This window comes from Salvelinus namaycush, chromosome 5 (assembly GCF_016432855.1).
Source record: "Salvelinus namaycush isolate Seneca chromosome 5, SaNama_1.0, whole genome shotgun sequence".
NCBI classification, from domain to species: domain Eukaryota; kingdom Metazoa; phylum Chordata; class Actinopteri; order Salmoniformes; family Salmonidae; genus Salvelinus; species Salvelinus namaycush.
Window position 1 is genome coordinate 26,201,268 of NC_052311.1, and position 22,261 is coordinate 26,223,528.

At 42.8% G+C, this 22,261-nt stretch overlaps 1 protein-coding gene across 3 annotated transcripts; it reads left to right on the forward strand.

The window, feature by feature from the left end:
* Positions 1–5,564: 5,564 nt before the first annotated feature.
* On the forward strand, positions 5,565–21,871 carry nocta (nocturnin a). 3 transcript variants are annotated; one of them, XM_038993812.1, is made up of 3 exons: positions 5,565–6,231; positions 19,594–19,905; positions 20,614–21,871. In XM_038993812.1, exons 1-3 carry the CDS (start codon positions 6,018–6,020, stop codon positions 21,507–21,509), a joined length of 1,422 nt encoding a protein of 473 aa, XP_038849740.1. In that variant the 5' UTR covers positions 5,565–6,017; the 3' UTR covers positions 21,510–21,871. The 3 variants fall into 3 exon arrangements, with proteins under 3 accessions (XP_038849740.1, XP_038849742.1, XP_038849741.1); XM_038993814.1 differs by lacking the exon at positions 5,565–6,231 and adding an exon at positions 14,950–18,191; XM_038993813.1 differs by lacking the exon at positions 5,565–6,231 and adding an exon at positions 18,217–19,064.
* The last annotated feature ends 390 nt before the right edge of the window (positions 21,872–22,261 follow it).

Below are 22,261 nucleotides of genomic sequence, written 5' to 3' on the forward strand. Positions count from 1 at the left end.
ACCACTAGGCTAGGCTACCTACCGCCCCGTAATGTAAATCAAAACCAGACGTAAATCAAAACTAGACATTAAAATGATGTCTGTGCCCAGTGGGGAGGTGATGAGGGGACAGCCATGTGAGGGGCGTGGTCAAACCATGGGTAAACATTGCATTCGGAAAGTATTCAGACCCCTTGACTTTTTCCACATTTTGTTACATTACAGCCCTGTTATAAAATGTATTAAATACTGGAATCCAATCAATTACATTGCATTCGGTAAACATTGCATTCGGAAAGTATTCAGACCCCTTGACTTTTTCCACATTTTGTTACATTACAGCCCTGTTATAAAATGTATTAAATACTGGAATCCAATCAATTACTGGAATCTCTCTCTCTCGCCCCCCCCCACCCCCCCCCCCCCCCAAAAAAGTCATATTTTTTCTAATTTTTCCTAAGATCTAAAAACTCTTTTGGGACGGAAGAAGAAGAATGAATGCATGTTTCTCGTGTCAAACCGACGAGTAATAATTAGTGCAGAGTGGCTGAACCATAATCTCTCTTTTCAAAGGAAACACATTCTTCAAACACCTAACACACATTTTGCGGGTAGCAGGTTTCTCTGCTGGAGCCAGTGCTGTGGAGCGTGCTCGTTAGGGTAAGGATCTGCTGTATGCCCTCTAAGTCCTCTTGTTCTCCTACTCAGCACAGCAGCAATCCCTCCCAGACAGGCTTCAAAAAGATACTAATTACAGAAAGCTCTGCTCAGGTACTGTAAGCTGTTAGCATGCTGAGGGGAGCGGAGCTCTGCCTGTTCATCCTGTGATGAGGGAAGGGAAGGTGAGACCGAGGTATAAATCTCACTTACAGCTCGTTCTCGTTTTAGCTGGTTCTCTCCCTAAATCCGCAGGAAAGAATAGATGAGAAATTTCAGAAGAAAGCGAGCGGGTAGAAGTGAAAGAGAGGTGACACACTGAGCAAAAACTGGTTGATTCAATGATGTTTCTGCATCATTTCAACAACAGAATTAAATGTGATGACTTTAAATCAACGTGGAGTACTGATTGGATTTGCAAATGTCAGGGAATTTTTTGTTGATTTCACATTTAATTCACGTTAGTTGATAACTCAACCAGACGTAAATCAAAACTAGACGTTAAAATGATGTTTGTGCCCAGTGGGGAGGTGATGAGGGGACAGCCATGTGAGGGGCGTGGTCAAACCATGGGTAAACATACAGTGCATTTGGAAAGTATTCAGACCCCTTGACTTTTTCCACATTTTGTTACATTACAGCTCGATTCTAAAATGTATTAAATACCATTTTTCCTCATCAATCTACACACAATTCCCTATAATGACAAAGCGAAAACAGGTTTTCAAAGCCTTTGCTATGAGACTCGAAATTGAGCTTAGGTGCATCCTGTTTCCATTGGTCGTTTCTACAACTTGATTGGAGTCCACCTGTTGTAAATTCAATTGATTGGGCATGATTGGAAAGGCACACACCTGTGTATATATAAGGTCCCACAGTTGACAATGTATGTCAGAGCAAAAACTAAACAATGAAGTTGAAGGAATTGTCCGTAAAGCTCAGAGACAGGATTGTGTCGAGGCACAGATCTGGGGAAGGGAACCAAAACAATGTCTGCAGCATTGAAGGTCCCCAAGAACACAGTGGCCTCCATCATTCTTAAATGGAAGAAGTTTGGAACCACCAAGACTTTTCCTAGAGCTGGCCACCCGGCCAAACAGAGCAATTGGGGGAGAAGGGCCTTGGCAGGGAGGTGACCAAGAACCCGATGGTCACTCTGGCAGAGCTCCAGAGTTCCTCTGTGGAGATGGGAGAACCTTCCAGAAGGACAACGATCTCTGCAGCACTCCACCAATCAGGCCTTTATGGTAGAAGAGCCAGACCGAAGCCACTCCTCAGTAAAAGGACCACGGCTCTTGGAATTTGCCAAAAGGCACCTAAAGGACTCTCAGACCATTGTCTGGTCTGATGAAACCAAGATTGAACTCTTTGGCCTGAATTCCAAGTGTAACATCTGGAAGAAACCTGCCACCATCCCTACGGTGAAGCACGGTGGTGGCAGCATCATGCTGTGGGGATGTTTTTCAGTGGCAGCGACTGGGAGACTAGTCAGGATTGAGGGAAAGATCGGAGCAAAGTAGAGAGAGATCTTTGATGAAAACCTGCTCCAAAGCGCTCAGGACCTCAGACTGGGGCGAAGGTTCACCTTCCAGCAGGACAACGGCCCTAAGCACACAGCCAAGACAATATAAGAGTGGCTTCGGGACAAGTCTCTGAATGTCCTTGAATGGCCCAGCCAGAGCCGGGACTTGAACCTGATCTAACATCTCTGGAGAGACCTGAAAATACAACGGCAAGAAGAAGTATGTGAACCCTTTGGAATTCCCTGGATTTCTGCATAAATTGGTCACAAAATGTGATCTGATCTTCATCTAAGTCACAACAATAGACAAACACAGTCTGCTTAAACTAATAACACACAAACAATTCTACGTTTTCATGTCTTTATTGAACACACTGTGTAAACATTTACAGTGTAGGGTGGGAAAAGTATGTGAACCCTTGGATTTAATTGACCCTCCTTTGGCAGCAAGAAACTCAACCAAACATTTTCTGTAGTTGCGGATCAGACCTGCAAAACGATCAGGAGGAATTTTGGACCATTCATCTTTACAAAACTGTTTCAGTTCAGCAATATTCTTAGGATGTCTGGTGTGAACCGTTCTTGAGTTCATGCTACAGCATTTTAAATCGGGTTGAGGTCAGGACTCTGACTGCGCCACTCCAGAAGGAGTATTTTCTTCTGTTGAAGCCATTCTGTCGTTGATTTACTTCTGTGTTTTGGGTCGTTGTCCTGTTGTATCAACCAACTTCTATTGAGTTTCAATTGGCGGACAGATAGCCTTACATTCTCCTGCAAAATGCCTTGATAAAATTGGGAGTTAATTTTTCCGTCGATGATAGCAAGCTGTCCAGGCCCTGAGGCAGCAAAGCAGCCCCAAACCATGATGCTCCCTCCACCATACTTTACAGTTGGGATGAAGTTTGATGTTGGTGTGCTGTGCATTTTTTTCCCACACATAGTGTTGTGTGTTCCTTCCAAACAACTCAACTTTAGTTTAATCTGTCCACAGAATATTTTACCAGAAGCGCTGTGGAACATCCAGGTGCTCTTTTGCGAACTTCAGACATGTGACAATGTTTTTTTTTGGACAGCAGTGGCTTCTTCCGTCGTGTCCTCCCATGAACACGTTCTTGTTTAGTGTTTTACTTATCGTAGACCCGTCAACAGAGATGTTAGCATGTTCCAGAGATTTCTGTAAGTCTTTAGCTGACACTCAAGGATTCTTCTCAACCTCATTGAGCATTCTGCACTGTGCTCTTGTAGTCATCTTTGTAGGACGGCCACTCCTAGGGAGAGTAGCAACAGTGCTGAACTTTCTCTATTTGTAGACAATTTATCTTACCGTGGACTGATGAACATCAACGGCTTTTAGAGATACATTTGAAACCCAGGTTTATGCAAGTCAACAGTTCTTAATCTTAGGTTTTCTGAGATCTCTTTTGTTTGAGGCATGGTTCACATCAGGCAATGCTTCTTGTGAATAGCAAACTCAAATTTTGTGAGTGTTTTTTATAGGGCAGGGCAGCTCTAACCAACATCTCCATCTCATCTCATTGATTGGACTCCAGGTTAGCTGACTCCTAACTCCAATTAGCTTTTGGAAAAGTCATTAGCCTACGGGTTCACATACTTTTTCCAACCTACACTGTGAATGTTTAAATTATGTATTCAATATAGAAAAGAAAAATACAATAATTTGTGTGTCATTAGTTTAAGCACTTTGTGTTTGTCTATTGTTGTGACTAAGATGAAGATCAGATCAAATGTTATGACAAATTTATGCAGAAATCCAGGTAATTCCAAAGGGTTCACATAATTTTTCTTGCCACTGTAGCTGTGCAGCAATGCTCCCATCCAACCTGACATAGCTTGAGAGAAACTATAACGTAACAAAATGTGGAAAAAGTCAAGGGGTCTGAATACTTTCCAAATGCACCGTACATTGCAGATGGTAAGCAGGTTGGGGCTAAGGTTCACTCATGTTCCATTGAGGGAAATGTGTGTGTGTGTGTGTGTGTGTGTGTGTGTGTGTGTGTGTGTGTGTGTGTGTGTGTGTGTGTGTGTGTGTGTGTGTGTGTGTGTGTGTGTGTGTGTGTGTGTGTATGTGTGTGTGTGTGTGTGTGTGTGTGTGTGTGTGTGTGTGTGTCTTAGTTCTCCTCTTTAACCCATTAATTTCATAATTCATAATTTAATAGGCCTGAGTGAGAGAGATACTATCGCTGGGGAGATTTTCCTCTCTTTCTTTTTAATCTCAGTCTCTTTCTGCCAAGCAGCTGTACTTACAGAGCCATTGTCCCCCTCAATGAAACCAGATTAAAATGTAATCAGTTTTACCACCTGCAGCCCTGTGTTGAGAACGGACAGAGAGAGACATGGGCATGTGTCTTAATTCAGCCGCAAACCTGTCAGCATTACACACACATGCAATATATAACGCTCATCCATCTCCTATGTGCCAACATGTATAGAACTGTTTCTCTACTTTAGCTCCTGTTCTCTACAGCAAAGCGTACTGTACATGTGCAGGCAACAAGAAACCTGTTATTTGTTATTGTTTGGTCTATTCTGCTGTTCATAACAATGTTACATAAATGCAGATATTTCAAGGCAGAATTGCTGCACTAGAAAACCCCTGTCTGGGTGGTGTGTATTTAAATGATCTCCCTGATCAATGATTAACTGGAGTAAACTTTGCCTACTGAAGACCCCTGACCCGCCTGGTAAGTTATATAACAACATTAGATAATAAGTTATTAATTCCACTTAACCATCATCCAATAGTTGTTAGGGCATATTTACTCCATTTTAGGTCCCACAGGCTGCCCCAACACATAATCATGACATGAAAGCATATTGTAATAGTCTAAGAGGTCCTTAGTTGACACTAAAAGATGTCAACCCATTTAAAGAGAAAACGGTTATTCATTTGTTTGATAAGATTACAGATCTTCTCAAGCAGGCAACATTTCCATTTCAGGGGACCGCACATGGGGTACCAACCACAAGTCTGGTAACCAATGTCATAGATTATCTGGCATGCCCAACTTTAATGGATGATAGGAAATGTCTGAATGCAAAAGCCCTAAATATGCCTTGTAAAACTGTTGTTTTGCTCACTAGGCCTACCTTATTTGATATTGTTTATTTCACTATTTGTATTACAATGCTTACGTAGGTTATGTTGTGGGTAAAGCTGTTTTTAGAAAGCTGTTAGCCTAGTTCAAACGTCCAGTTGCTGACATAACAGGACATTGCATAAGCATGTGGGCGTGGGAGGAGAGGTGGCGTTTTGTTTGGAGAGATTTGCGTCATTATGCTTTTTCCAACACACGCACTGACCTCTGATTAGATCAGAGGTGAGACCACACCCCCTCCCTAACCTTTACCCCGCCCTCTTCCTGGTTTGTCATGAAAACTCGACTTTACAGATCAATCCATTGGCAGTTTGAATCAGGGGAATTCTTTGGGGAAGTTGCTTTAAATCTCTCAATATAATGCGTAATGTGGTTTGATTATGGGTATCTTTAAACGAATAATTACTAAGGATATATTTGTATTGACAAGATATTTTCCAGCCTCTGTATTTAGGGTTTTGAAATCCTCCTTCTTCGTTATCCACCCTCGAAACTCTAGTTCAAAGAGCCTGACAGAAATATGATGAAACATTTGCCGGCTACTTTGTTACTGATACAAACGTGAAAGAATGCCGCAGTGACCAACATTTTGTGTCGGGAGAATGATATCTCTATTTGTAAGCAAATAGTTATTATTTGACAGGACTATCGAGTGTTGGGACTGAAGTGAGGCTATTACAGTAGCTTCTCACCGCTCTCTCGTTCATTTGGCCACACTAGTTGTGACAGAACCGGCGCGAGGCATGTATCCGGCTCGTCGGTGTTCGTTCCTTCACCGAGACTTGGCAGTGTTTTGTCTCTCCTCCCTGGGGCCGGCAGCTAAGAACCAGCCACCTCCGAAGAAATTATCCCTCCCGGCTCCACGGCACTGTCACATCGGCGGAGAAGACGGCAGACGCGGCAAGCCACAGGTGAAATCACGCGGCTCATCGCCCGTGTCAGCGAGCTCTATACCAGGTAGGCATTTTCAGTGTTCAGGAGGCATCTTATTAGACCTTTCTCATGTCTGTTTAAAAAAATGACAATTATATAATACATTTTGTTGGGTTCTGTTTAAATAACATTCTGAACAATATAGCCTACGGTTGGGAGGGGTGTATTTCTCGTTTGGCCAGAATTATTATTCAAACCGATTAGGCCTATGTGAAGTCGCATGCGCTTCTAGATCCTCAGATATTCAAAACGTGGTAAATATGTAGTAGAGGCTGAATCATTACCTATTTATTTATTTGTGTGTGTGTGTGTGTGTGTGTGTGTGTGTGTGTGTGTGTGAGAACTGGTTTGTTGGGGGGGGTTGGATTGTTTTTAGTTTGTTTGCCCCACGTCACTTCCATAACAATGTTAGTTAAAGACTTTAATTTTTGGCACTTTTTATTCATTTTAAAGGTAGAATGGGGGCTAATGAACAGCGATGTAGTCGCATCACGAAACCTTGGTCCGAATTGAGTCTCCTGTGCTTGAGTCACAAGTCCCTATGGCTGAAGTCTGAGTCCCAGTGCTCAAGTCTGAGTCATTGGGTCCACATTAACTCAAAATAAAGTTAGTGTAGTGGCAAGAGGAATTTCGTAAAAACATTTTAGCTATCCCTTTTTCTTTCTTTCTGTCCCACCAAATGTTTGCATAATAGCTACTGGTAATGTTACTAGGACCACGATCAGTTGCAAACCATTCTTAAACGTTGCAGATATCAATTCCATGAGTAGAGCCAAAGTTATAACTTATTCAACATGTCAGAGGCATGTTTGTTCTATATAACTTAAATCTGAACGTTACAAAACATTGCATCCTGCTGAACACGCCCCAGGTTGTTAGCTATAGCTATCTAATGAGGTAACATGGCTGAAGAAGGTGTAGCCTAAACATGGTTAACTGTCCGATCCTCAAGTAGCCTAGTTTTTAAATGGTCCTGGATAAATGTAAAATGCTGCACGCCAATTCACAACAGACAGAAAAAACGTAGCGCTGGTATTTTGGGTCATATCTTTTGAACGGTAAGGAATCAAGCTGTTTTCTCTGAGGGAGACTATTGGCCTACATAACCTGGCAATGAAATGAAGAAAGTGGGAGGGTTGAGCAAGACTACAAATTCAAAGAGAGAGAAACATAGCTAGACTGTTTAATGAATTAACTCAATGTTATTATTGTTTTTAATTTCGTAAAGCAGCTTGCGTTTCTTAACCAGGCAAAGTGTAGCTAACTAGAAAGCTGGTGGTGATGGGGATGTATAATCCGGAGTGGAGCCTGTCTGCCCACACTCACCACTTGCGTGTGCTGGGTGTGGCAAGTCCCTCCCATTGCTGAACAGAACTGTGCATCTATGCTGCTATTAATTGTGCTTATCTCTTTAAACTCTTGTCGAGTCCATTTAGTAGTCAGCTTTTAGTCAGTCAGATAATTTAATCTCGTTTTAGTCAACTGAAATGAAAAATCATTTTTGTTTAGTGATAGTTTTTTCTAGGTCTATTTAGTCCGTTATAATCAATTCCCACTGAAAAATAGGTGTTTGACGAATATTTTAGTCACTATAATTGTTCACAAAATTGACCAGAAGAGCATTACTTAACAACCGTGCCACTGAGAGGCTCAGGGTTGACCTCTTTGGCATCTCAAGGGGGTCTCCTTTCCTGTGGCCTTTCTCCCTCACGCTGCTTGTCCTGGACAGCTTCTTCACCGCAAAGGACTGGACCAGTAAAAACAGTCCGAGGGTATTCCATAGAAATAAAATGAAATTTTGTATGGGTAGGTTATTTCCTCCTAACATACAGGTTTGCCTCTGCCTCATTGATTTTGTACCACCTGTCTAGTGTGTTTCAAGATACCATTGAGTAATTAGGGTTATGGTGATATGAGAGAATGCCAAGAATGTGCAAAGCTGTCATCAAGGCAAAGAGTGGCTACTTTGAGGAATCTCAAATATAAAATATATTTTGATTTGTTTAACAAATCAAATTTGGGTTACTACATGATTCCATATGTGTTCATAGTTTTGATCCCTTCACTATTTTTCTACAATGTAGAAAATAGTAAAAATAAAGAAAAACCCTTGAATGAGTAGGTGTCCAAACTTTTGACTGGTACTATATATATATTATAGATTTCATTGTTGGACATTTAAAAGGGTAGGTAACATAATCGTAACCACCAGGTTTTTATTAAAAAAAAAATTAACTAGGCACGCCAGTTAAGAACAAATTCTTATTTACAATGACGGCCTACCAAAAGGCCTCCTGCGGGGATGGGAGCTGGGAATAAAAATAAGTTAAATAAAAATATAGGACAAAACACACATCAAGACAAGAGAGACAACACTACATAAAAAGAGACCTAAGATGACAGCATGGCAGCAAAACTTTACAACACAGCATGGTAGCAACACAACATGATAGCAACACAACATGGCGGCAGCACAAAACAGGGTACAAACATTGTTGGGCACAGACAGCAGCACAAAAGGGCAAGAAGGTAGAGACAACAATACATCAGGCAAAGCAGCCACAACTGTGAGTAAGAGTGTCCATAATTGAGTCTTTGAATGAAAAGATTGAGATAAAGAGTGTTTGTTTGTTGCACCTCGTTCCAGTCGATAGCAGCAGCAGCAAACTGAAAAGATGAGCGACCCAGGGATGTGTATGCTTCGGGGACCTTTAACCTCTACTTCCACACAATCCCGGATCCGGGAGCACCCCCATCAGTAAAAAAGCTGACTAGCATAGCCTAGCATAGCGTCACAAGTAAATACTAGCATCTAAATATCATTAAATCACAAGTCCAAGACACCAGATGAAAGATACACATCTTGTGAATCCAGCCATCATTTCTGATTTTTAAAATGTTTTACAGGGAAGACACTATGTAAATCTATTAGCTAACCACGATAGCAAAAGACACAACTTTTTTTTTCCACAATTTTTTTCCTGCATAGGTAGCTATCACAATTTCGACCAAATAAAGATATAAATAGCCACTAACCAAGAAACAACTTCATCAGATGACAGTCTGATAACATATTTATTGTATAGCATATGTTTTGTTAGAAAAATGTGCATATTTCAGGTATAAATCATAGTTTACCATTGCAGCCACCATCACAACTCTCACCAAAGCAACTAGAATAACTACAGAGACCATCGTGTATTACCTAAATACTCATCATAAAACATTTCTGAAAAATACACAGCGTACAGCAAATGAAAGACACAGATCTTGTGAATCCAGCCAATATTTCAGATTTTTTAAGTGTTTTACAGCAAACACAATATAGCATTATATTAGCTTACTACAATAGCCAACCACACAGCAGCATTGATTCATGCACGTTAGCGATAGCGAATAAACCAGCAAAAGATATTACATTTTTGACTAACCTTCTCAAAACTTCATCAGATGACAGTCCTATAACATCATATTACACAATACATATAGAGTTTGTTCGAAAATGTGCATATTTAGCGGCACAAATCGTGGTTATACAATGAGAAAAGTAGCCAGGCTGCCAACAATATGTCGGGAGAAATCTTGGGAGAGGCACCTAATCTAATCGATAACTAATCATAAACTTGACTAAAAAATACAGGTTGGACAGCAAATGAAAGATACATTAGTTCTTAATGCAACCGCTGTGTTAGATTTTTAAAATTAACGTTACTACAACATACAGCGTGCGTTAAAGCGAGACCGCACCTAGATTAATGGCAGAATATGAGTTCTACATTTTTCAACAGAACAACGAATTAACATCATAAATACTTTTTACTTTTTGATGAACTCCCATCAGAATCTTGGGCAAGGTGTCCTTTGTCCAAAAGAATCGTTGCTTGGTTGTAGATTGTCCTCTTGAACGTTCGAATTAGCAGTAAACATTAGCCATGTGGCAAAGACGTGTCCGACTCACTAAAACGCAGGACAAATAAATATCCGAAAATCGCAATATACCGATATAAACTGATATAACTCGGTTTAATATAACAACATTATGATGTCTTTAACACCTATATCGAATAAAAACAGAGCCGGATATATCTAAGGCCTATAAGCGGAGCGTTCTAGAACCACAGCCAGAGCTCCTTTCTGCGTCAGGGCGAAGAGAACAAAGGCCGGACCCCACGTTCCCAGGCCATTTATAACCTCTCAGTTCTGCCTAGCAACTCCATTTCAATTCTCACTATTCGCTGACACCCAGGGGAAGACGTATGCAGTGCATCTCAACCAATAGAAGACAGGCAGATTTATAAACAGATCTCAGAACAGCAAGCAGATTTCAGCATTCTCACATCCTCATAGGAAAATTGCTCTAAGTCCAGTTCTGTTTTACTCACAGATATAATTCAAACGGTTTTAGAAACTAGAGAGTGTTTTCTATCCAATAGTAATAATAATATGCATATTGTACGAGCAAGAATTTAGTACGAGGCAGTTTAATTTGGGAACGAAATTATTACAAAGTGCAAACAGCACCCCCTATTGAGAAGAAGTTTTAACAGAATGTGACTGGCAGAACAGGTGTTGTATGTGGAGGATGAGGGCTGCAGTAGATATCTCAGATAGGGGGAGTGAGGCCTAAGAGGGTTTTCTAAATGAGCAACAACCAGTGGGTCTTGTGACGGGTATACAGAGATGACCAGTTTACAGAAGAGTATAGAGTGCGGTGATGTGATCTAATAAGGAGCATTGGTGGTAAATAACATCTAGCCGCTCAAGACCACCCTTACCTGCTGCTCGAGAGTACCCTTACCTGCCCATTTATAAATTACTTCTCCATAATCTAGCATGGGTAGGATGGTCATCTGAATCAGAGTTAGTTTATCAGCTGGGGTGATAGAGGAGGGATTACGATAGAGGAAACAAAGTCTAGATTTAACTTTAGCCTGCAGCTTTGATATGTGCTGAGAGAAGGACAGTGTACTGTCTAGCCATACTCCCAAGTACTTGTATGAGGTGACTACCTCAAGCTCTAAACCCTCAGAGGTAGTAATCACACCTGCGGGGAGAGGGGCATTCTTCTTACCAAACCACATGACCTTTGTTTTGGAGGTGTTGAGAGCAAGGTTAAGGGCAGAGAACGCTTTTTGGACACTAAGAAAGCTTTGTTGTAGAGCATTTAACACAAAATCCGGAGAGGGGCCAGTTGAGTATAAGACTATCATCTGCATATAAATGGATGAGAGAGCTTCCTACTGCCTGAGTTATGTTGTTGATGTAAATTGAGAAGAACATGGGGCCTAGGATAGAGCCTTGGGGTACACCCTCGTGACAGGCAGTAGCTAAGACAGCAGATGTTCGGACTTTATACACTGCACTCTTTGAGAGAGGTAGTTAGCAAGCCAGCCCAAAGACCCCTCAGAGACACCAATATTCCTTAGCCGGCCCACAAGAATGGAATGGTCTACCGTATCAAGAGCTTTGGCCAAGTCAATAAAAATAGCAGCACAACATTGCTTAGAATCAAGGGAAATGATGACATCATTGAGGACCTTTTTAAGGTTGCAGTGAAACATCCATAACCTGAGTGGAAACCAGATTACATACCAGAGAGAATACTATAGACATCAAGAAAGCCAGTCAGTTGATTATTGACAAGTTTTTCCAACACTTTTGATAAACAGGGCAAAATAGAAATATGCCTATAACAGTTAGGATCAGCTTGATCTCCCCCTTTAAATAAAGGAGTAACGGTGTCTGCCTTCCAAGCAATGGGAACCTCCCCAGAGAGGAGAGACAGGCTTGGTGAGTATATGGGCAGCAACCTTAAAGAAGAAAGGGTCTAAACCATCTGACCCAGATGTTTTTTTGGGGTCAAGTTTAAGGAGCTCCTTTAGCACCTCGGACTCAGTGACCACCTGCAGGGAGAAACTTTGTAGTAGGGCAGGGGAAAAAGAGGGAGGAGCATCAGGGCTAGTCGCATTAGAAGGGTGGGAGATGAGGAAATGTTGGATGGGCAAGGAGGCATGGCTGAGCCAAATAGGAATCTTGACTTAATGAAGTGGTGATTTTTAAAGAGCTCAGCCATGTCCTTCTTGTCAGTAACAACCACACAAACTTTAAGGGACATGGGCAGGTGTGAAGAGGAGTGTTTATTCTCCAGGTCTTTAACCATTTTCCAGAACTTCTTGGTGCTAGACCCACAGAGAGAGAACTGCTCCTTAAAGTAACTAACTTTGTCTTTCCAGATAGCCTGAGTGCACTTATTTCTCATTTGCCTGAACAAGAGCCAGTCAGCCTGAGTATGCATGTGCCAAGCCTTTCGTCAAATGCAATTCTTGAGGTGGAGTAACTCTGCCAGATCACGGTCGAACCAGGGGCTGAACCTGTTTTTAATTCAAATGTTCTTTATGGGGCGTGTTTGTTAACAATATCACTGAAGATATCAAGCTGATTCTATACCAATTTACAGAGGCCAGGTCATGAAGGAAGGCTTGCTTATGAAAGTTTTTTTTAGCAAGTGTCTATGACAAATCAGAACAGGACGTTTCACTGAGCAGCCATTACAAACACTGTAAAACAGTGATCACTAAGGTCATTACAGAAAACACCAGACAAGTACCTATCATGATTATTTGTGAGGATAACATCGAGGAGAGTAGCATTTTCTGGGTGTTTGGAGTCACCTTGTGGGATTGGTAATAATCTGAGAAAGATTTAGGGAGTCCCATTGCTTTAGGACTTGGTCAGGTAGTTTAAGCATGTCCCAGTTTAGGTCACCTAGCAGGACAAATTCAGACTTAGTGTAAGGGACCAGGAGACAGTTTAGGGCAGGTAGGGTACAGGCCGGTGCTGATGAAGGACGATAACACCCCGCAACAGTCAACGAAGAGCTATTTGAAAGTTTAATGCTTAAAACCAGCAAATCAAATTGTTTGGAGACAGACTTGGTGGAGACAACCGGGCACTGACGGTGATCCTTGGTAAAGATTGCCACTTCCCCACCTTTGGAAGATCTGTCTTGCCGAAAAAGGTTATAACCAGAAAGGTTAACATCAGTATTCAAAACACTCTTTCTTAACCGCGTCTCAGTAATGACCAAAACATCTGGATTGGAGCTGTGAACCCACACTTTCAACTGATCCATTTTAGGTAATAAGCTTCTTGTGTTAACGTGCAGAAAACCCAGGCTTTTACGAGAGCAGAAATCAGTGAAACAGGTATCAGAGCACAAGTCAGAATTGGGGCTAGCAACAGTAGATGGGCCAGGCTGTACATGCACATTTCCAGATATCATCAACAGTAAACCAATCAAGGCACGGCAGAGGACAGGGAGAGCTCTGCAGTGTTGATTTATGACATTTGAATGTGCATTAGATGGCAACAGGATCATAATATACAGCAATTTCATCAGGTAACATGCAAGGATTGTTTTAAGGTGGGGATATGGTTCTTCTGTTGCAGTCATGCGCAGTGTTCTTGGTTGGTCATCAATCGACAAGATAATTGAAAAAAAACATGCTTATTTTATTTCATAATATACATCATTTAAAACAGTTCTATTCACAACGGTATTCAGAGACAGACATTCCGTAAATACTAGGAATAGATTGTCCGCCGTCTATGCGTTATCCAGACAGAAAAGAGAAATGGGCAAAATAATATTTTGATTTAGAGCAATAAAGAAATTGAATAAATTAACGGAGCAAACCAGAAACCTTTCAGTATATACATTTAAACATTATTTTAAAACAATTTAAATATAATACATAGAAATGTTGTGGGACTATAGTAGATGAAGAATCAATATTTTTTAGATTGAGTATTTATTGGGTCATTATGTTAGTATATTATGTATGTTTGTAATAGTGTGTTATATGTGAAAATGTGTTCGTATTATAAATTGTATTTTAATGTATAAGGACTCTTGGAAGATTAGTCCAAATGGGGACTAAAAGAGATCCAAATCAAAAACATGAATACAAAGCCAGCGAGAGGTGGTTAGAATAGGATGGGGGGCCAAAGTCTGTGTAACCAATGGTGTCAGCGTCACGAGTGTGGGAACAAACAGTCTGTCCCACGGTAGGGTAAACAAGAATGTTCATAGTCAACAAAGCATGCAAGAGTCATGAGGCAAACTAGGAAAATGCACAAGACAAAAAATAATTACGACTTGGGGCTAGCCATTGTAAGTTCAGAGTCGCACACCCCATACAGTGCCTGTGTGCTGGAGGCGAGCGAAAGCTTGGTAGAGAGGGGGGAGTGTGGTGGAGGTACCTGTACCAGACGGGGAGACAAGCCATGGCAGACGGTGAACAGATCGCCAGGTGGAATCCAAGCAGCAGGCAGCGGGAGTAGGAGTCACACCCACTTGGGAGAAGCTTTATTTCTGGAGGCAGATTTCTTGTAGAAAATGTCAGTGGATGGCTCTGAACAGCAGGAGGGTGCTTCAGGGCCTCTGGATTTGGAAGGGGTATCCTGCCATGTGTTGGGCTCAAAGGCTTCGATACCTTTCACTTCACGCCTCCGTGCTAATTGAAGTTGTATCTGGTCTGTCCAAAATTAGGTTGAAGGTTTGGCGTTTTGATCTGGAGTGAAGGTTATGCTGTGGAGGGTAGCATCTGGTAACAAATGGATTTGCATTAGTATACACATCAAAAGTCCCAATGCAAAGTTACACCTCACTTTTCTGTTTTTGGAGTTATTACATAAAACTGATCAGAATGCCAAAGTCATGTCAGAAAATGTTTTTCACGGGAGTGATGTAAAATGGAGGACACGGCAAGCCAGCTAATTCCTAAAGAATGTTAGCTATATGCAGTTATCTTAGCCAGCCAGCTAACTTTAGCTTTTTAGCCAACTAGATATTAGCCAGCCTAGCCAACCATCACGGTTATGGTCGGCAAGCCAGGGCCCATCAACTGGAGACCAGCTAAAACACAACTAAAACATAACCACAGACCACAAGCAAAGAGAGAGCAGAGACTTACAGATTGTTGGTTGGGGCCCATCCAATAGTGAAAGAGGGCAGGCTGAGTTGGCTACCAAACCCAGGGGAGGCAGGTGCTTCACCAGGCCGAGGGAGAGTCGGTAAGGGAAATCCAATAGCTATATAGTGAGAGAGAACCAAAATAGATAGATTCCAGATGTCAGTCAAATAGCGCACTAGCACTAAGCCAAGGTGGGAAAGGTTACAGAACTCCCATAGCCTACTTCAAAGAGAACATGCCAAAAAGTTGACAAGACAAAATAGAGAACAGACAAGGTACTACACAATTAGTGCAAGAAGGCATAAGAGCCTGCCGTGCTAACGAGTTCTCACTAGATAACACAGCCACAAAGTCCGTGAAGAGCTTGAGCTAGCTACAGAGTTAGCATATGAACTCGGGAGCACAGAGTTGATTCTCCATATGACGTTGAGAAATGGTGTATAGTGCAAACTCATGCTTCCTACCCTTTTTTAAAGACTGTAAAATCACCAGGAAATCAGATCAGTGATTTTAATTTAGGAAATCTGTTCCCAATGTAAGCATGTTTGAAATCATTGTTTTTGTCATACTATATCTGTTTGGGCTTCTTGCAGTCAACTTGCAGTGTACAAATGATTTATGATGTTCCGACCCTCCACTCAAGATCCCTGGTCTAGCCTATAACCATTTACTGTAGTATAAAAAAGGCTGGAGATCTGGTATGCTTCCTGTGCCATCTCTATTCAACCACTCTGCTAAATGGCTCCAACAAGACAAAAGGTTAGACCAAAAAATAAAAGGTGACCTCATTACAGTTATGCAACACTAATCTCATTAACTGGCAGAACACCTTTTCCTACCCGTGGTGACTGAGGAGGAGATCAGAAGGGTTGAGTTATTTTAGGTGCTGTCATGTCCGTAAAATCAGGTCATGGTGAGAGAAGCCCTTGTACCTCTCAGCTAACAGTACACTGATATATTAATGTCTAGAGTGTGGATGAGGGGGTTTCATCTAAATGAACCCACTATTCCTCTGAGGATTTACCATTAAATGATTTTATTGGTTTGACTCCACCAGTGGGTTAAACTTATCTAATGACGATGGGGGTATAAAGTATAAACCAAAAGAGCTTAATTTGGTTTCTTCTTTGGAGTGCTGCCTGTTTTAATGAGATTAGTGGTGCATAACTGTGTTACGACTCGAGAGCTTTCCTTATTAAAGCTAGAATCCTAACTTGCTACATCCATTGTGGACTTTGATTCTTGAAGAATATAACTTAAATGTCTCATGAGCTTAGTTCAACTGTCGTACCCCATCAGAACCCAAAATATAAGATTGTTATACTCCAATGTTTGTAAATGTAAACAAATACTGTTGCCTCCAAAACATGGTCAAAACTATAATTTTGATATCATAGATGGTCAGTTCTTGCATACATAGCTCTCACTTTGAATATGAATGCTTACATTTCTCCAGGTTCATCCCTCAGCTGTTTACCAAAACACAGGCGGGTTGACCACTTTTTTAATTTCAATTAAGGAGTTCAGAATGCACACAGTTAGATTTTTCTTGTGTGTTTTCTTACCTATATTATTCGTTTTATTACTGCATTGATGGTAAAGAGCTCACAAGTAAGCATTTCACTGTACTGTTTTACACCTGCTGTGTCCTGTGCAAGTGACAATCATTGAAACAAGCACACACTCAGACTCAGGCGCACACGCTCAGAAACACTCTGAAAATGAGGGGGCCAGGCTATTTTGCTGTTACCCTTACATCTCCCTCCTGTCCATGGACAGGAGTTCAAGGGGCATTGGGGGCCAGACCCGCTGCTTCCCAAATGTTTTAATTTTAGTCTACCTGGCTACCTAGTCTCATGCTCCAATCCTTCATTTGATAATTGCCTGGAGCAGTCATGTGATTGTCTCATTCAACGCTGATGTCACCAACATTCCTATGGAGAGATTCTGCTCTCCAGTTGAAATGTAGGCCCGTAGATAGGCCTGGCCTGCTGTGCTGTCAATGCAGTATTTTTATGGAGAACAACAGATTTTAGGTCTACAGTATAATTGAGTAGGCCTACATACCAATTATTGAAACGGTTTCCTTCGTCTCCTTTCTTTTAGCTTTTGTCCTCTAGGGAGATGGTAAGTAAAGTAAGTATAGCCAACTGAAAACACAGATACAGTCATGTTCTTTCTCAGTTGAGTCAGAAACATAATGTCCACTCCACCGGTGTTTCCAGCTATTTTTAACCTTATGTTTGGGAAACACCTACACTCGGATGCCACATACCGTATGTACATTCTACATAGTGTACATGTAGCAGTTCAATACTCATGCTGAATGGGGCCCTGAAGCATTCCAGTGTATGTGCTCTATGAGCAGCAGACTGAGTCAGCTTATTGAATCACATTCCACTCAGTTGAGTCTCTCCTCTATCACACAGATTAACTAAGGACAAGCCACACTAATCTCATTTAATTTGGTCATTTGTGGTGTTTGTGTGCCATAACTCTATGCGAGTGGTTGTATGCCATGTGTGTGACCCTCACGGGACAGTTATAATAAGCCATTGTGGCAAGCCAGATGAGCAGTGTGGGGATGAAGAGAGGAGAGTGGGTTTGACACTGGTCTATTCAGGAATGCTCGGTAGCTCGCAGAATCCCCATCTCTCGAAAACTCTCTCTCTCTCTCACACACACACACACACACACACACACACACACACACACACACACAGAGCAGTCCAGTCTCTTATACTCTCACGCACACCGAGCAGTCCAGTCACATCCGCTTGCTCCGGAACATTCTTTCACGTCAATACATCGGTTTCAGAAGAGTCCAATCTCTCTCAGGAGAAAGAACCCCTGGAGAAAGAGAAGGAGAGAGAAACAGAGAAGAGGTGAGAGAGTGCTCTATGTAGCGCCATGGAGACAGCCTGGACACTGGGTCGAGCGTGAGTCAAAAAGCAAGATTTTAAAAAGAGGGCGCGTGTGATTCTTCTCCATCGACGCTTCGTTTTCTTTGTGAGTAACTGTCTGTCATCTCTCTACTCAATCGGAAAAACTGAGTGTTCGACTGAGAAAATTGTCTGGACCATATTTAAGAGAGCTCTAAGAAATAGCTGTAAGAAGATGTGAAGATATGTGTTCACATCTGAAAGGTGTCTGTAGGTTTAAAAAAAATACATGTTTCAGATGAGAATAAGTAATAACTCCAGAATCAAAACTGCAGCCCCACTAGAGGTCAGCAAATGGTGGCAAATAAATACTGTGCTCTTCCTCCCTGCTTTTCTCTCTCTCTGGAGAAGTTTATAGTGTGTAAACATGATCCTGCACTAGAACACTGTGTCCTGGGTATTGAGTAACTCGCCAACCCCTGCCCCCCCTGCACTCCAAACCTCTGTGTGTGTGTGTGTGTGTGTGTGGGCAACTCAAGTGTGTTACTGTCCACCTTCCACTCCCCTGTGTGTTTTCCAAGTGTCCGGATACATCGGTCTGTCAGCTCCACCTGACATATGACTAGCCATGGTAATGACCTCATATCCTCCCCCTTCCTTTCTCTCCCTTCCCTTGTCCTCCCATCAGTCTCACACAGACTAACTGTGTCTAAACAGTCACGCTGTCACTAGCTGGAATGTCACACTGACACAGAAACAGAGGGAGGGACTGAGACAGAGAGGGGGAGAGACTGAGTACGACAAACTGAAAGCAGCAGAGAACTAAAGTGGAAGGAGTCGGATTGTCCGAAAATCGACTGAGGGGGGGGGGGAAATCAGAAGAAACTGAAGTACAAGGAGGAGAAAGACAGTGAAGAAGTCATCAAAACGGAGAGAGGAATAGAGCTAGAGAGTAGTGCTGCTGTTCCCCCGACACCGAGATAAACGAGACAAAACAGTGGTGAGGATTTCACTAAACCACAGTGACGTACGTAGTCTAAGGATGGAGATGATCGGTTTGACCACAGTTCTATCAAGCTTATTTATGTATGTCTCTCTTTAGATCCACTCTAACTATTCTTTTTCTAGCTACTCTCGCTCACAAAATGGCTTCCAAGGAACGCAGAGGATGAGTCGGAGCCTAACTGACGAGGGAGTGTCTGCCTGTCTGTCGTCCTGTGAATGTGCTAGCCTTTTTAATCTGTGGACATTGTTTTGGTAAACGGAGCAAAATAATGTATCGCTGTTGACCACCTAAGAGCATATTGCATGCCACATATACAAGTGGTTACAGATGATTTATTTAGTCTGATTCAGACATGGTCTTTCGTGTGAGAGCCTGAGAGACAGTCTCTGCTGACTGCAGGGTAACATGACAGGACTCATGTTTTACAATGTCTCGAGTGTGTGTGTGTGGGTGTGATTATGTGCGCACACTGTATGTGTGCAGTGTTTTGTATTTCTCTAATATGTTGTCTCCTTGTCCTCAGTGTGTCTGATGGGCAGCAGTAGCAGCAGCAGGCTGTTTGGTACCCTGGCCCAGACCCTGAATAGTGCTCCACTGGCCCAGCAGGACTACGACCCAGAGCAGCAGTACTCAGACCAGGACCCGGAGGGCCTGGAGCAGGCCGACCCAGACCAGCTGCTCAGGGAGTGCGAGAAGATCCTCCAGAACCGGCCGGCCCGGCCACACAGGGACCTGGTCTACCCTGCAGACCCAAAACAGCAGCACCAATACAGGAACAATGAGCAACAGCAAACACCATCCATACGGGTCATGACATGGAACATCCTAGCTCAAGGTACATAGATCTCTGATAGATGATAGAGTACTATAGATTATAGAAGACCACCAGAGCAGAACATGTACTGTATGGGTACCTTCCCCCCCCCCCCCCCCCCCCCCCATTTTGCCCTTAGAATGGACTCTACAAGGTGTCAAAAGCGTTCCACAGGGATGCTGGCCCATGTTGGCTCCAATGCCTGCCACAGTTGACATGTTGTATTGAGTTTGGCTGGATGTCCTTTGGGTGGTGGACCATTATTGATACACACAGGAAACTGTTGAACGTGAAAAACCCAGCAGCGTTGCAGTTCTTGACACAAACCGGTGTGCCTGGCACCTACCATACCCCGTTCAAAGGCACTTAAATATTTTGTCTTGCCCATTCACCCTCTGAATGGCACACATACACAAACCATGTCTCAATTGTCTCAAGACTTAAAAATCCTTCTTTAACCTGTCTTCATCTGCACTGATTTGAAGTGGATTTAACAAGTGGTGTCAATAAGGGATCATAGCTTTCACCTGGATTCACCTGGTCAGTCTGTCATGGAAAGAGCAGGTGTTCTTAATGTTTTGTACACTCTATGAATATCCAAGACTCTAGCTCTCAAGACTTCAGACCATGATACTGCTCAGTGCTCACAATGGCTTTCGATCAGAAATGGGGAGAAGTGTACAATGCTATACAGTAATGTCTACTAACTGTCCTCTCTCCTCCTCTCAGCTCTAGGGGAGGGTAAGGATGGCTTTGTGCAATGTCCTCTGGATGCTCTGAACTGGGCTGAGAGGAAGTACCTGATCCTGGAAGAGATCCTCACCTACCGCCCTGACATCCTGTGTCTCCAGGAAGTGGACCACTACTACGACACCTTCCAGCCCATCATGGCCAGCCTGGGCTACCACAGCACATTCCTGCCCAAGCCATGGTCCCCCTGCCTGGAAGTGGCCAGCAACAACGGCCCTGACGGCTGTGCGCTCTTCTACCGCCGTGCCCGCTTCGGCCTCCTCCACACCTCCCACCTGCGCCTCTCTGCCATGATGCTGCCTACCAATCAGGTGGCCATCGTGCAGACGCTGCGTTGCCGGGAGACGGGCCAGAGGCTGTGCGTGGCTGTGACCCACCTGAAGGCGAGGAGTGGCTGGGAGAAGTTGAGGGGGGCCCAAGGGGCTGACCTGCTGCAGAGCCTTAAGGCTATCACCTCGTGGGCGGCTGTGTCAGACCCAGTCAGTAGGGGACCTGGGGGAGGGAGTGGGACAGAGGGGGTGCCTCTGATAGTGTGTGGGGACTTTAACGCTGAGCCCTCGGAGGACGTGTACAGGCGTTTTATCTCCTCCCCCCTGGGTCTGGACTCTGCCTATAAGCTGCTGAGTGCAGACGGGCAGACGGAGCCGGCCTACACTACCTGGAAGATCCGTCCCTCAGGAGAGAGCTGCAGTACCCTGGACTACATCTGGTACTCTCACGGTGCTTTCACTGTGGACACCCTGCTGGACATCCCCACTGAGGAACAGATAGGACCTGACCGCCTGCCCTCATACCACTACCCCTCCGACCACCTCTCACTGCTCTGTGATGTCAGCTTCAGGGAGCCCAGGGATCAACCTCATAGGCTGATGTAGGTTGCCTATCTGAGGCTTCGGACAATAGGGTCCTAGTTCAGGACAGTGCAGGAAGAATCGACTGGATAAAACAACGTGTGGGAGTGTGATACTGGAAAAGTGAATGCTTATTTTACTTGAACTGGTGCTGAAATTTGATTCTGCAGAATTGAGAGTAGTTATTTATTTTTTAAACCAGTACTTGTTTTCTGTCAAGTGAGATGTTATCCCTCATGATTGTTTTTCTTCATATGAAGTGTATAACTGGTTTTAAAGGAACTGGAGAATAGGACCATATCAATACTGTATCTGCTATTATTTTCAGTGCTGTGGCAGCAAGAATGCCAATGAGCATGTCAAAATAAAATACTTAGACATTCTGACATCTTGTTCTTGATTTTTGTTCATGTCATGTTTACTTATTTATTTTAGTGTTTTAATACTTTAGGTAGTTCTGTATGTTCATATTTCAGATCGATACAGTTATATTTTATTGTATGTGTGGGCAATGTGTCGAATTTAGTCAAAGTAAAAATGAATTTCTTATTTGATCTAATAGAAATTTTGCGATCCTTAGGTTGTTACGACTGTCCTGATAAATGTGGTGCACGTGACATCCCGGCAACACTTTATATCTAAGATGAACATGTTGTAATTTGAGACAGTCTATGCATATTCAGGAGGGTAGCGTAACATCTCACTCCATTGATTACAGGCAGTTGATGTCAACAACCCTCAACAAATATTCAAATAACAAGATGTATCCACCAATC